The 15,481-nt window shown below is 41.1% G+C and overlaps 1 protein-coding gene across 1 annotated transcript in view; it reads left to right on the top strand.

Annotated features, from left to right (window-relative positions):
• The window catches only part of ABHD5 (abhydrolase domain containing 5, lysophosphatidic acid acyltransferase), a 49,731-nt gene that overhangs the window by 18,600 nt on the left and 15,650 nt on the right, over positions 1 to 15,481 (top strand). The window contains 2 exon segments of the mRNA XM_059939260.1: positions 8,888 to 8,973; positions 12,166 to 12,538. Coding sequence (XP_059795243.1) covers positions 8,888 to 8,973; positions 12,166 to 12,538 — 459 coding nt within the window.

The raw sequence follows: 15,481 nt of genomic DNA, 5'->3' as shown, positions 1-15,481 counted from the left end.
TAGTGACCTGTGCTGGCACACAGGATTTTTGGTGGCAGCAGCAGCATTAGCGTTTCATGCCCGTGTCTGAGATCCGAGCTGATAGCTGTGGCTGGTGCCCATCTCAGGAGCTCATTTAGGCGGTGCTCTGCCTTCTGTGGGCACACGGGGAAGGAATCCCCTCTCCTCGTGCACCCCCAAAACAATGGTCTCTTTGCCTCTTCAGCAGGTCCAGACTTTTTCCCAGACTCCCTCCTGGCTAGCTGTGGCGCCCTAGCCCCTTCAGGCTGTGTTCACCCAGCCAACCCCAGTCCTCTCCCTGGGATCTGACCTCCGAAGCCCAGGCCTCAGCTCCCAGCCCCCACTTGCCTTGGCGGGTAAGCAGACAAGCGTCTCAGGTTGGTGAGTGCTGGTCGGCACTGATCCTCTGTGCGGGAATCTCTCTGCTTTGCCCTCTGCACCCCTGTTGCTGCGCTCTCCTCCGTGGCTCCAAAGCTTCCCCTCCACCCACCCCCCATCTCTGCCAGTGAAGGGGCTTCCTAGTGTGTGGAAACTTTTCCTCCTTCACAGCTCCTTCCCAGAGGTGCAGGTTTGTCCCTATTCTTTTGTCTGCATTTTTTCTTTTTTCTTTTGCACTACTCAGGTAAATGGGGATTTTCTTGCCTTTTGGGAAGTGTGAGGTCTTCTCCCAGCGCTCAGTAGGTGTTCTGTAGGAGTTGTTCCACATGTAGGTGTATTTTCGATGTATTTGTGGGGAGGAAGGTGATCTCCATGTCTTACTCCTCTGCCATCTTGAAGGTCTCTCTTGATCATGTGATTTTTATCGTTCATTTTATTGATGTGGTATATCACATTGATTTGCGATTGTTGAACCATTCTTATATCTTTGGAATAAACTCCACTTGATCATGGTATGTGATCCTTTTAATATACGTATTGTTGAATCCAGTTGGCTTACATTTTGCTGAGGATTTTTGCATCTATGTTCATCAGTGATATTGACCTGTAATTTTCTTTTTTGTGTGGTGTCCTTGTCTATTTTGGTATTGAGAAATGCTGGCCTTGTAAATTGAGTTTGGAAGTGTTGCTTCTTTTCTGTTATTTGGCATAGTTTGAAAGGGATTGGTATTAATTCTTTTTTGAATGTTTGGTAGAATTCACCAGTGAAGTTGTCTGGTCTTTTACTTTTCTTTGTAGGGAGTTTTAAAATTACTGATTCAATCTCTTTACTAGTAATCATTCTGTTCAAATTTTCTGTTTCTTCATGATTCAGTCTTGGAAGGTTGTATGTTTCTAGGAATTTATCCATTTCTTCTCAGTTGTCCAATTGTTGGCATATAATTTTTCATAGTAGCTCTCTTATTATTCTTTGTATTTCTGTGCTGTCAGTTGTAATGCTTCCTTTTTCATTTTTGATTTTGAGTGAGTCTAGCTAAAGGTTTGTCAGTTTTATCTTTTCAAAGAACCAGATCTTGGTTTCACTCATCTTTTCTATTGTCGTTTTAGTTTCTATTTCATTTATTTTTTCTCTTTGTTATTTCCTTCCTTCTACTAACTTTGGGCCTTGTTTCTTCCTTTCCTAGCCTTGAGGTGTACAGTTAGGTTGTTTATCTGAGATTTTTCTTGAGGTATAAAGTTAGGTTGTTTACTTGATTTAGCTACTTTTGCCTTTTAATCTTTTTTTTTAATAAATTTATTTGTTAGGTTTTCTAAAATTTATTTTTGGCTGTGTTGAGTCTTCGTTGCTGCATGCGGGCTTTCTCTAGTCACAGCGAGCGGGGGCTACTCTTCGTTGCGGTGCGTGGGCTTTTCATTGTGGTGCATGGGCTTCTCATTGCGGTGGCTTCTCTTGTTGTAGAGCATGGGGCTGTAGGTGTGCGGGCTTCAGTAGTTGTGGCACGTGGTCTCAGTAGTTGTGGCTCGCAGGTTGTAGAGTGTAGGCTCAGTAGATGTGGCACGTGGGCTTATTTGCTCCACGGCATTTGGGATCTTCCCGGACCAGGGCTCAAACCCATGTCCCCTGCATTGGCAGGTGGATTCTTAACCACTGCGCCACCAAGGAAGTCCCTTGCGTTTTAATCTTCATACTAGTTTTAGTAGTGGTTAGTGCACTACCTTTATGTATATTTACCTTTACCAGTGAGATTTATACTTTCATATGTTTTCTGGTTAGTAATTAGTGCTGTTTCTTTTCAGTTTAGAGAAATCCCTTTAACATTTCTTGTAAGACTGGTATAGTAGTGATGAACTCCTTTAGCTTTTGCTTGTATGGAAAACTCTACCTCTTATTTAGTTCTGAATAACTTTGCTGGTTAGAGTGTTACTGGTTAGAAATTTTTTTTCTTTCATGATTTTGAATATATCATGCCACTCCCTTCTGTCCTGCAGTTTCTGCTGAAAAATCAACTGAGAGACTTATGAGGTCCCTTATGTATAAAACATTCTTTTTCTTTTTCTGCTTTTAAGATTCTCTCCTTGTTTTTAACTTTTGGCATTTTAATTATAAATGTGTCTTAGTGTGGGTCTCTTTGGGTTCATCTTATTTGGAACTGTCTGGGCTTCCTGGATCTGGATGTCTTTTTCTTTTCCCAGGTTAGGCAAGTTTTCAGCCCTTATTTCTTAAAATAAGTTTTCTGCCCTTTTCTCTCTCTCTTCTTTTTCCGGGACTCCTAAAGTGTGAATATTACTCAGCTTGATGTTTTCTTTTAAGTCCCTTATGGTATCTTTATTTTTTTTTTTATCATTCTTTTTTCTTTTTGCTGCTCTCTTTGGGTGAGTTCCTCTGCCCTGTCTTGGGTTCATTGATCCTTTTTTCTGCTTTATCTAGTCTGATGTTGAACTCACCTAGTGTTTTGTTTTGTTTGTTTGTTTGGCTACACTGTGTGGCTTTTGGGATCTTAGTTCCCTGCACAGGGATTGAACCCGGGCCCCTGCAGTGAGAGTGCCAAGTCCTAACCACTGAACTGCCAGGGAATTCCCACATCTAGTGTATTTTTTAGTTCATATTTTTCAGTTCTGTGATTTCTGTGTGGAACTCTCTTGTATTTCTGTCTCTTTGTCAAAATTCTCACCGTGTTTATTCTCCCAAGTTCAGTGAGCATCTTTATGACCATTACTTTGAACTCTTTATCAGGTAAATTACTTATCTTTGTTTCATTAGGGTTTTTTTTTTTTCCTGAGGTTTTATCATGTTCTTTTGTTTGGAACACATTCCTCTGTTTCTTCATTTTGCTTGATTCTCTGTTGGTTTCTATGCAATAGATGAAAAACAACCACTTCTCCCAGTCTTAAAGGGTTGACCATAGGAGATAAACCTTATTGTTTAACCCTGCCCTAGCTCTTGGTTGTCTTTCAAACCTTTGTGATTGTCCAAGAAGCTTATTTTATTTTTACTGGTTCCCAGTAGTTGAGGATGTGCCAAGGCCGGTGTCCCAAAGGGGAGTATCTCAGTCAGCACCTTGATTCAGGCTGAATGGAAGCCAAACCCTTAGGTATCAGTTTTTAAAGAATGCAAATACACACACACACACACACACACACACACATATATAAAAATATATATATATATATTGCCGTGGGACCACAACCATAAGCCTTGCTGGCCTCCAGGTTTGGAGGTGTCGCCTGGGCAGCAGTCACACAAATCAGGGCTCCAGAGGAGTGTACAAGCTCCTTTCTGGGAGATATTGGTGAGCTATAGCAAGGCAGAGGGTGAGTGCAAAATGGCATCCCCCAGCCTCTGTTCCATGAAAGCACCTCTGTAGTCGTTAATGTGTGCCAAACCAGAAACCTGCTTCTAAGGCCAAAACTCCTGGACAAATAAATAGGCCACTTTCTCAGAGAGACTAGGGATGTGTTTCAGCCAACTGTCTGTGTGGTGTCCTGAGAGTGGCAGTCTGCCAAGAACTGTCTCTCCGATTGTTACAGTCCCATGGGACCCAGGAACAGAAGCCCCTCTGACTGCCAGAGCCAGGTGATCGAGGGGCGTCCTCTGGGTAGCAAACATAAAAACTGGGTCACCAAACATAAAACGGCAGAGGGGGAGCAGGAAGATGGTGTCCACCAGTCTCCATCCCTGGAGAGCAATCCCAGCAGGCCCCTGCTCCTTCAGCCATCGCTTTAAAATTAGGAAATTGGTCTCTTTCACGTAAAGCCCGGGTGCTTTCAAAGGGCTGCTTCTGTGCTGGGCCCTGGTGCAGGTGAGTCTGCACACAAGCCCTTTAAGAGCCATTCCTCGATTTGCCACACCCCACGTGTTTCATGGGCTTGAGCCCCATTGGTCTCCAAAGCCAGACATTTTGGGGGCTCATCTTTCAGCTGCCAGTCTTAAAAATCGGGGTGCCCAATATGGGTTATGAGCCCTTTGCTCCTCAGGGAGAAGCTCTGGGTTTTGAGTTCCCTCCCGACTGTAGGTCACTGCACCAGGGTGGGGTTTATGGTGAGATTGTGTCTCAGCCTTTCCCACCTGCTTCGATGTGGTTTCTCTCTGGTTTGGGTGATGTGGAGGGCCTTGCTCTGTCAGTTTTTAGGTTATTGTCAGAGGAAATTGTTGTATATGTAGCTGTAGATTTCAGTGTGAGTGTGGAGGAGGTGAGATCAGGATCTTCCATCTTGAACTGGAACCCCAACATTCTTTTTTTCACTTAATATCTCCATAGTATAGCCCACATGCCATGAAAACCTGACCAAATACATCTGCTTACAGTCCTGTCCTTTAATCCTGTGTGTGTGTGTGTGTGTGTGTGTGTGTGTGTGTGTGTGTACGTGCATACATACATACATATATACATGCTTACTTATGGACCTTACTAGCAAGTTGTTATATCTGAAGATAAAGAGACAAGAAGAAAGTTGACTAGCAGACAAAAAGGAAAATTTATATATGTGAGAAAAAATGTGAATTACAGTGCTTCTCATCACCTTCCTAAATTGTTCATTCTGTTGATTACCCTTTTCTTGACTGATCTTTTTGCATTGACATTTGTTTGCTTTGTTTTGGGGGGCTTTCAGGCCCGCATCTTGCCCATATCCTGTCGCCTAATAAAGAACTAGTGGAACTGTTAAGTGCTGTCTGCCTATAGAAATGAACCTCATTTGCCTTCCTCCATCCGCTTCTTGTATTTCTTTTGACCAAGGCCTTCATTTCACACACACAGTTACCAGGCAGTCCATGGCCACAAGCCGATTAGTGTTTTTGGCACTGGCAATATAAGAATGACTTGTAACGTGGGTTTAGCATTCATTGTGCTCTGAGTGCAGTAGGGCAGATAAATAGTAGACAAATAACCACAGCAATAGTAAGTATACCTGTAACAAGGGCCAGAGGACTGACTAATCACCTGTGCTCTTGGCATCAGGATCAGGGACAGTATCTCAGAAAAGACAAGGTATTTTGGGCAGAGGGAAAAGCCATAGAGGCATAAGATAACATGAAATTTTGGGAGTTATGAGGTGTTGAAAAAGTACAATGTGAAAAGACAAGATGGGGTGAAGTAACCTGTGGATGGATTGTAAAGCATCTTCTGTGCAGATTTAAGGATGTGATTTTATTCTGTAGGTAATGACAACTCCTCAGACATTTTAAGGAAGGTAGTCACCTGAGAAAAAAAGGGTTTTGAAGTCACTCAGAATTCAGGTCACATCTCTGCTTATGTCACTTACTAGCTGAATACTCTTGGGCCTGGTGCTTAACATTTCCGAACCTCAGTGTTCACATCTGTGGAATGGGTGTAGCTTGGACTGAGAGTACCTTGGATTGTGAGTGACTTAATCATTCAGCAAACATTATTTATTGAGCACCTGTTATACATAATGCCCAGAGAAATTCTGCAGGGAAGGGAAATGCAGTAGGATGAGCCTACAAAGCTTAGAAAAGGTAGATGCTGTATCAGCCCATTCAAAACTTAGTACATTTCTCTATTCACAGCTCTTCTTATTCATGTGTTCTCTGTCGTTATTAGTGGCACCTCAGACAGAAGCCTGGGAATCCTCTATTGTACCTTCTTTATAACCAATTATCAAATCCAGCCTGTTTTACCTTTTTTTTTTTTTTTTTGGTATAAAATTTTATTATGATGAAACACTTAAGTTTTACGTGTTCATTTGTTAAATTTTGACATATATGCATACATCTCTGTAATCCAATTGTATGTTAAGATGGAGAGCTTCACTATCATCTACTTGTAATTCATTGCAACCAGTACACTTCGGATGAGCAATAACTTTATTCATTCATAGCATGAATGCATATTAATATGCTAGGTATTGGGATAGAAACCGAGAATGCAATGAGTCCTTACCTTCAAGGATCTTATAGTTAGGTGAGGATACTGATGAGTAAATATGAACTTGATGACACACCTTGAGAATTAAGAAAATAGAGCTTGAGTACAGGGTGCCATCGTGTCACCTTGATCTAATTCTCTTTGGGTATGTGGGCAAAGGGGAAATGGAATCTAATCTGAGGTTGGTAAGAAGTGTAATGAATCATGCAAAGAAGGGAGAGGCATATTCCAAGGATATTCAGGGCCAGGAAGCAAGAGGACAGAGAATGTTGTATGTCTAGAGGATAGAGAATAAGAAATAACAAAAATGATATTAAAGTGTCAAGTAAAAGGCTGGAGCAAGGCTGAGTTTCCCATTGTAGGTCAACTAGAAGTAGCCTTACCTTCGAGGCAAGGAGTGATGCAAAATGACGATTCTTTGTCAGTTCTTATCTTTGAAATCCCTCTGAACCTTATATAAAACTCCTATTTTATGCCTCATAAGTATTAGTGAATCATTGTTATTGTTGTCATCAGTATAATATCAACTACTGTTTATTGAAGGTTTCTACATGTCGTATGGAGAAGAGGGAAGGCACTGTGGTAAGGGGCACAGATAACTGGAGTGACGCTGCCACAGGGTGAGGAATACAGCAGACACCAGACCCAGAAGAGACTAGGAAAGGGTTTTCCCTTAGAGCCTCTAACGGGAGTGTGGCCCTGCTGACACCTGGGTTTCAGCCCAGTGATGCTGATTTCAGACTTCAGGTCTCCAGAACTGTGATAGAATAAATTTCTGTTGCTTGAAGCCACCAAATTTGTGGTGATTTGTTAGAGCAGCTATTGGAAACAGTGCCCTTGTTACCTCACAACACGCATGATATACTTCTTTCTGTGCATGTGCTCATGCCCTTTCCTTCCCTGGGAATGCCTGAACCACCACTCCAGCATTTTTTTTTGGCTGCATCAGGTCTTAGTTGCGGCACGCGGGATCTTTAGTTGCGGCGTGCAGACTCTTAGTTGCGTCATGTGGGATCTAGTTCCCTGACCAGGGATTGAACCCTGGCCCCCTGCATTGGGAGCACGGAGTCTTAGCCACTGGACCACCAGGGAAGTCCCACCCCCGCTTTTGAAGTATCCCGTTTATCTGTGAAGATCCAGTCCAAAAGCAACTCTGATCCCTTTAGGGAGAATTAATCACTCTTACCTCTGTTTGGTAACTGATAGGCCCCAAGTGAGTAGAATAGTTCCTCAAAGATAGTAAGTGCTCGATAAATAACTGCGGAGGGAATTAATTCTATCATGTATTACAGTTGTGAGTCACCTATTTCTTCCATTAGATTTTTCTTTGCTTTATTTATTTTTTAAATTGAGATATAATTAACATATAACATTGTATAAGTTCAAGGTGTACAATGTGTTGATTTATACATTTATATATTGCAATATGATTCCCACCATAGCTTTAGTTAACACCTCTATCACTTCACATAATTATCTTTTTCTTTTTTTGAAGGGAGAACATTTAAGATCTAGTCTCTTAGCAATTTTGAAGTCTACAATACAGTATTGTTGACTATAATCACTATGCCGTGCATTAGCTCTCCAGAACGTACTCATCTTCTAGTTGTAAGTTTGTACCCTTAGCCTGTTTTATTTTTAAATATTCCTCATCTTCTTGTCTCCATCCCTGTTGCCAAAGCCTTCGTTCTGGCTCTTACCTCTCATCTGGAATCTACAGTAGTTGGTTTCTCTTCTTCTTTAATTCATTTTCTCTTTGATGAGAAAGTTCTCACTTTAAGTGATACTGGCCATATGCTGAGCACTTGCTAACTGTCAGATGACTGCTAGTGTCCTGCATTATCTCAGATTGTTAGGATATGCCTGGGGTCTGCTGCTAGACCAGGAGTTGAAGGCTCACCCTCTCCTTGGTTGGCTATGAGCAAAGTGTGTCAGTTCCAGCCTCCCCATGCCTTTTGTCTCCTCTTGCGCAAGGCCTGCTTCCTTGTTCTCTTTGTTTAGCTGTCTTCTGCCAGATGCCTGGGGCCTTCTTATCATCTACTGTTTGCTGGAATCCAAAGCTTTTAAAAGTTAACTGGTTCATGGTAGGTAGATTGGACATGGGCCCGTCCTCTGCATTTGTATTAGGGGTATGTTCTACACTTAACCATGAGATTTGAAGCTTTAAAAAAAATCTCATATTTTAATAAGATGTCTCTTCTCTCAGCCCTCATAGTAGGTATATTTTGTACTTGCTGTGAACCTGCCGTTGAAATGATCGTATTCATGGTCTTTAGCTTTTTTGTACTTCCACCCTGATAAGAAACTGTCTTGCAGCGGGGTGGGGGAATGCCTTTTTTATCTTTTCTTGTTTTGCCCATTTTTAGTCTCTGCTTGATTATGTGGAATCTGACTATCCATGAAGGTAAGATGGACTTGGAGATCTACTTGTAGTTTCTCAGGTTGAAAGTATCTGTACTTTATCACAATGCTTTGTACCTATTAGGTGAATTTGTCACATACAGCTAGCTTCCTCATCACACAGACAGTAAACTTTGTATTCTGCTTTTCTTCTCCCTATGTAACAGTTGGGAGTTGAGAAGAGCATTAACTCACTTATTTGTATTTTGTTTTTGATGCTCTAGGTCAGGATGGCTAACTGCTTGGCTTCCCACATGGTGCCCTACGTCAACATCACACCTTAAAGAAGCTGAAGAGAAAATTTTAAAATGTAAGGTTTTCTTCTTATAAGTTAACTGAGCCATTTACTAAAATAGGTCCAATATAAAGCATCGCCTTGAAACTGAAGATCAGATTCTGTGGTGTGTTAGTTGTTGGCAAAAGAACTTTTTTTCCTTTTACATGTCATCAGTAAGTGCATAAATGTGGGAAGAAGGCAACGGTTCTCAAACTTTTTCGTCTTGAGTCCCTTTTATACTCTTAAATTAGGAAGTACCCCAAGGAACTTTGTTTAGAGGTTATAGCTATCAGTATTTACTGTATTAAAAATTAAAACTGAATAATTTAAAATATGTCAACTTACTAATTTCTTTTAAAACAATAGTAATAAACCCATTGCAGTTTAAAATAAATAACATGTTTTCTAAAAATAACTGCTTTCTGTTTTTTTTTTTTTTTTTAATTTATTTTTGGCTGCGTTGGGTCTTTGCTTCCGTGCGAGGGCCTTCGCCAGTTGTGGCAAGTGGGGGCCACTCTTCATCGCGGTGCGCAGGCCTCTCACCATCGCGGCCTCCCCCGTTGCAGAGCACAGGCTCCAGACGCGCAGGCTCAGTAATTGTGGCTCACGGGCCCAGCCGCTCCGCGGCATGCGGGATCCTCCCAGACCAGGGCCCGAACCCGCGTCCCCTGCATTAGCAGGCAGGCTCTCAACCACTGCGCCACCAGGGAAGCCCAATAACTGCTTTCTAAACAAATGTAGTGAAAAGAGTAACATTGTTTACAAGTTTACACCTCTCTTTAATATCTGGCTTAACGTAAGGCAGCTGGATTCTCATATCTGCTTCTGTATTCAGACTGTTGGTAATCACTTATCATGTGACCTCTGGAAAACTCCACTGTATACCCATCAGAGAATGAGAGTGAAAAAGGCAAATAAAGTCTTAGATTGTCATGAAAATAGTTTTGACCTCGTGAGACCTCCTGAAAGGATCTCTGGCTCACCAGAGGTCCGCAGACTGCTCTGAGAGCAGGCTGTAGGTGTCGCAGAGCAAGTAGCCTTGTCTAGTAGAACACCTACTGGACTACGTCCGGGTAACCTGTTCTAGGCCCAGGGCTGCAGTCCAGGGGTTACAGGGTCTTGGGCAAGTTCCTTTTCTCAGCTTCCTAGTTTTTGCCCATAAGAGGAATGGGTGGGGTGATCCTTAGTCTAGTATTCTAGGATTCTTTATGTCTACATTTATAGTAGTGTGGAAACCTTTACCTTTTTTGTTTCTTGTGAGCACTGAAATTTACCCACACTTGTACTGTCAGAGTGTTCCCAGATATCTGTGGGTATACTTTCAAGTAATGGTGTTTACTGTGCAATTTTGTTTAGAGGAAGAGCTTAAGTGGTGCAGTGCACATACATGATTATTGTGTATATTTGTGCATATACTTGTCCACACCTGTTTTTCATACTCTCTGCCACAAATGAATTTTGTTTGTGCATTTGAATGATTCAGAAGTAAGTGACCATAACTGGATATATCCAAAGAAGGGGACAATTAGCCATCTTATATGGATTTTTAACATGAAAATGGATTTCTACACTGTATGGTTGAGTAATCTTGTTCTCTACAAAGCTGGCAAAGTTGTCATTGTGATTTACTAAATGAAAAAATTCTTGTCAAGAGATAAAAAAAAGGGTGCTAGATACTCAATTCATGTATTTAACAAACATACTGATTTCCTACTGCTGGGTTCCAGGGATGCAAATAGGAGTGAGAATTGGCCCCTGCTTTAATATCAGACATGGAAGCAAGCAACTAACACAGTGGGGTGAGCTCTCTCATAGAGGTCACAGATGGTTTGTATGGGAATATGCAGACATCTATGTTCAAAATGTGGTTTGGCTTGGCACTAGTACCGGATCACCTCCTTTTCTAAACTGGTGTCATTTCCACTCACTCTGGGCTCTGTTAATATTCTGAACAAATGCTGGGTTTCCCCTTCTGCCACTATGTGGGTACAAAACTGGAGATTATTTGGTTAAAGGGCAGAAACTCCCAGTGCTCTGTGTTAGTCCACTGCAGATGTATATGCACAAATAATTAAGATATATCTAAAGTGTAACTATTCAGTTGACAATTTAATGTAAAAGAATTTCAAATTAGTTTCATCTTTAGTCAGTTTTGGGGGAGATTTAAAGTATTTAGTCCTGTAGCATTGAGGGCGAGAAAGATTTTGTATCTACAAAATTGTGATTATTTGCTTTCTCTAGAGAGATTGTTGGATACGAACTCAGACTACCTGGCACCTCATGCTGAGGAGTTCCTGCCATCTTTTTCTACTGAACGTTATGATGACTTAAGATTTAAGTTATGTGTTTAATACATGTTAATCCTTCCCTAAATTCATGATGATGTTTTAGGAAAAAAATGTTTCTTTTGAGTCTGAGTTCAATGTTCAACGCTTAATCCTCAAGTGTTCTACACATACAAGGTAGTATTATATTGTCTGTAAAGCTAGAGACTTTAAAATAATGGATTCAGCAGCCACTAAGTTCCACTCCAGTACCCTCAACTGATAGATACGGAAAGAAGTCCAAAGAGCTGACATGACTTGCCAGAAAACCTAGGCCACGGTTGCTTGAGACTTGTGTGAGATAGATCTTACCACCAAGATGTAAAATATGGTAATTAAGAAATACTTGCTTTGGGACTTCCCTGGTGGTGCAGTGGTTAAGAATCTGCCTGCCAGTGCAGGGGACATGGGTTTGAGTCCTGGTCCGGGAAGCTGCCACGTGCTGCAGAGCAACTAAGTATGTGCACCACAACTACTGAGCCTGCGCTCTAGAGCCCACAAGCCACAACTACTGAGCCTGCATGCCACAACTACTGAAGCCCACTCACCTAGGGCCCGTGCTCTGCAGCAAGAGAAGCCACTGCAATGAGAAGCCTGTGCACCACAATGAAAAGTAGCCCCCGCTCACCGCAACTAGGGAAAGCCCGCGCTCAGCAACGAAGACCCAACACAGCCAAAAATAAATAAGTAAACAAACAAACAAATAAATAAAATTAAAGAAAAAAAGAATTGCTTCAATAAAGTGTGCACTTTTTTTTTTAGGGCTGATATAATAAAGGCTAAACTCATATAAATGAATACCAGATGGTTTCTAGATTATTAATTTCTGATTGCTCTGAGAATACTCCCCTTCTCAGAAGTAGTGACACTAAGCAGAATTTCTCTTTTATGTTTCCATTAGGTGTCCCCTGCACATACAAAAAAGGACCTGTTCGTATATCTAATGGAAATAAAATATGGACACTGAAGCTTTCTCATAATATTTCAAACAAGACTCCACTTGTCCTCCTCCATGGTTTTGGAGGAGGTCTCGGACTCTGGGCACTGAATTTTGGAGATCTTTGCACCAATAGACCTGTCTATGCTTTTGACCTGCTGGGCTTTGGACGAAGTAGCAGACCCAGATTTGACAATGATGCAGAAGAAGTAGAGAATCAGTTTGTGGAATCCATTGAAGAGTGGAGATGTGCATTAGGATTGGACAAAATGATTTTGCTTGGACACAACCTGGGTGGGTTCCTGGCTGCTGCTTACTCACTGAAGTACCCATCAAGGTAAGTGATGGTGACAAAAGAGAGGCACCCAAGCGCTGGTTTCCAGTTCCCCTCTTTGGTGGTTGTTGGTGTCTGAACCTTATAAGACAGATATTGTCTTAAAGGACCCTGTAGACTGAATAGCCACAACTGATGGCCAATTTAGTAGCAGAAATAATGTTGTCAGGTTTTCCTATTACATATGCTACACATTGGTAGGAGGCTTGTGAAAGGACTTTCTATTTGTTAGACTTAGAATGTACACAATTTAAGCCACGAGTAAAAACTGTTGTGTTGTTATTGTTTACAGTTATTATTATCATTAGATCTATGGATCCAGCAGGCTTTTCCTAACCTTTTCCATGTTTTAGTAAGCTGCAGTAGGAAACCAGAGGTTAGAAATTAGAAGACGTAGGTGCTAGTGCTATCTTTATGGCTTAGAGCAAATCACTTAATCTCTAAATTTTAGTTTCCTCATCTCTAAGCTACAGAAAATACACCTGCATAGAATATCTTTTAGCTTTTTTTTTATTATTATACTGTGCCCTAACCTTTATTGCTATAGAATTTTTTCTGAGTCATTGAATTAATGAGTGTTTACTTCAGAATCTTTGTAACATCTCTTCCTTTCTTATTTTCTTATGCTATTTCCTATTATTTATGTTGCTAATCTGGGGGGAGGTCACATTTGAGTGCTCAGAAAATAGAAGCAAAGCTTATTTTTGTTTTGTTCATCTTTTGGAAAGAAACGAAAAAGATCAGCGTTTTTGTGTTGCCACTGTATTTTTCCGTTGGACTAAGGGACTAATCCAGAATTGCGACTGACTTTGACATTGAGGTCTGTGAATGGGATGAGGGTCATTTTCAGAGCACATGGGTCAGGCTGCCCCACTGCATAACTCCAGGTGTGCTGTTGACACAGAATTTGACATGTGAGGCAGCAGCCCTGTGTACCTGAGGTTATCTTCCTCTGGAACGGCCAACTTTTTCTCTATAGATTCTTTGTCTAAACTTCAGCATTTACGCTTGATTTTTCTGGAGAGTTCATAGTCCTATGTGTGCTAGATGGTAAAATAGTCTTGTCACCTGGCAGACCTGTGCTTTCAAAAGAAATCCAGATTTTCTTCTTCTGGTTGGCTTTCAGGGATTACTGTCTTTTATTGAGTCCTCCTCTCAGTGATGAACAACTAGCTGTATTTGTAGAGAAAGAAAGAGAAGATTACTCTTCTGGTATAATGCAACAGGGCTATTTGTGGAGGGGTTGGGTTTCCTTTGTTTCGTACCAGGTGTTTATTTTGTCTGTCTTGTGGTATTTATTCCCTGGAGATGTGACATGGAACTCAGTGAGCTAAGCTCTGGTCATGAAACCCTAGTCTTAGGATCCTGACCCTTCATGGCTAATCTACTGTTTAGGTCAGTTGGTGAGATTTTCATTTACAGTTGTGAAATGCTCTAAAGAAATAAGGGGCTTCAGTGATTCCGAAGGGAATGACCACTTTAAAACCACCTATAAAAGAGAATGGGGGCTTCCCTGGTGGCGCAGTGGTTGAGAATCTGCCTGCCAATGCAGGGGACACGGGTTCGAGCCCTGGTCTAGGAAGATCCCACATGCCGCGAAGCAACTAGGCCCGTGAGCCACAACTACTGAGCCTGCGCGTCTGGAACCTGTGCTCCGCAACAAGAGAGGTCGCGATAGTGAGAGGCCCGCGCACCGCGATGAAGAGTGGCCCCCGCTTGCCGCAACTGGAGAAAGCCCTCACACAGAAACGAAGACCCAACACAGCCATAAATAAATAAATAAATATTTTTTTTTTAAAAAAAGAGAGAGAATGGCAACGTACTTTGAATGACATTGGGGGGCTGAACAAGTATATGAAACAAAGCCAGTGATCCCTGCGTTGGACTGACTACATTTTAGAAATGATTTTTGAATATTTGTGCCTAATAACTAGAAATAAAACTAAAGTACTGTGTCAAGACCAAGAACCACTAAGTATTAGCAATACATAAATAACAGAATGCTTGAAATAGCATGTTTAAATTGGCTGATTGCTACCAAATATTGAGTGAAACTCTACAGAACATGTTGGATAGTAAAGCCTATATTTTTAACTGCATAAAAATTGAATTATTAAACACAAGTTAATTTCAAAATAACGAGGTTCTCTGGATTTTCAGATATCCCAAGTCATGAATGAAGTCCATACATAACACTTTGCTTGGCACATAGTGAGTGCCCAGTAATATTTCTTGAACAGATTAATCTGAGAAAGAGAATTGAAAACTAAATTCATGTTTACCATTTTATGTTCTTTTTTTCTGCTTTCTCTTTGCATTGTGCAGAAATGTATCAAGAGGTGGGAGTGGTCATGTTATACTTTTCCATTTTCTTTGTGGGAGAAAAGTAGGTTTCAGACATGTAAATGTAAACAAGGGAAGATTTCAGTTTTATGCCTTTTGACCAGTTATTTTGCATCTTAAGTTAGTATGTCTCATAAAACCAAGTTACAGTCGAAATAAAGTTGGGATCATTTTGTGTGTATGTGTGAGAAAAGATTAGTGAGAATGCTTTTTCTAACATATACATTACGTATATACATATTTTGTATGATTAGTAAGTATAGACCAGATGATACCGCAGTGTAGCACACAGTATAGGAAGGTGGCAGTTAACCTCTAGGGTTTTCCTTCCCCCTAGCTTTTTTCCTATGTTGCTTTTCGGAATGGCTTTCCTTGGAACACTTCTCTTTTACCGGAGAAGAAAAAGATCAATGAATAAGAATGTCTCTGTTCTTATAGAGACATCATCTCCTTTGCTGCAGACGTCCTCACTCCTCCATAATGGTCCCCATTTGTGTTAGTTTCTTACCTTACAGAAACTTTTTTTGCTTGATCCTGACTAAGCAAATTCATCTAGATTTCCATAGGAGATCAGAAGTTATGGTTAATAGAACAGTTCAGCAG

The sequence above is a fragment of the Balaenoptera ricei genome, chromosome 11 (genome assembly GCF_028023285.1).
Source record: "Balaenoptera ricei isolate mBalRic1 chromosome 11, mBalRic1.hap2, whole genome shotgun sequence".
Classification (NCBI taxonomy): domain Eukaryota; kingdom Metazoa; phylum Chordata; class Mammalia; order Artiodactyla; family Balaenopteridae; genus Balaenoptera; species Balaenoptera ricei.
The sequence above is the reverse complement of the archived record's forward strand: the minus strand, read 5'-3'. Positions and strand labels throughout refer to the sequence as shown.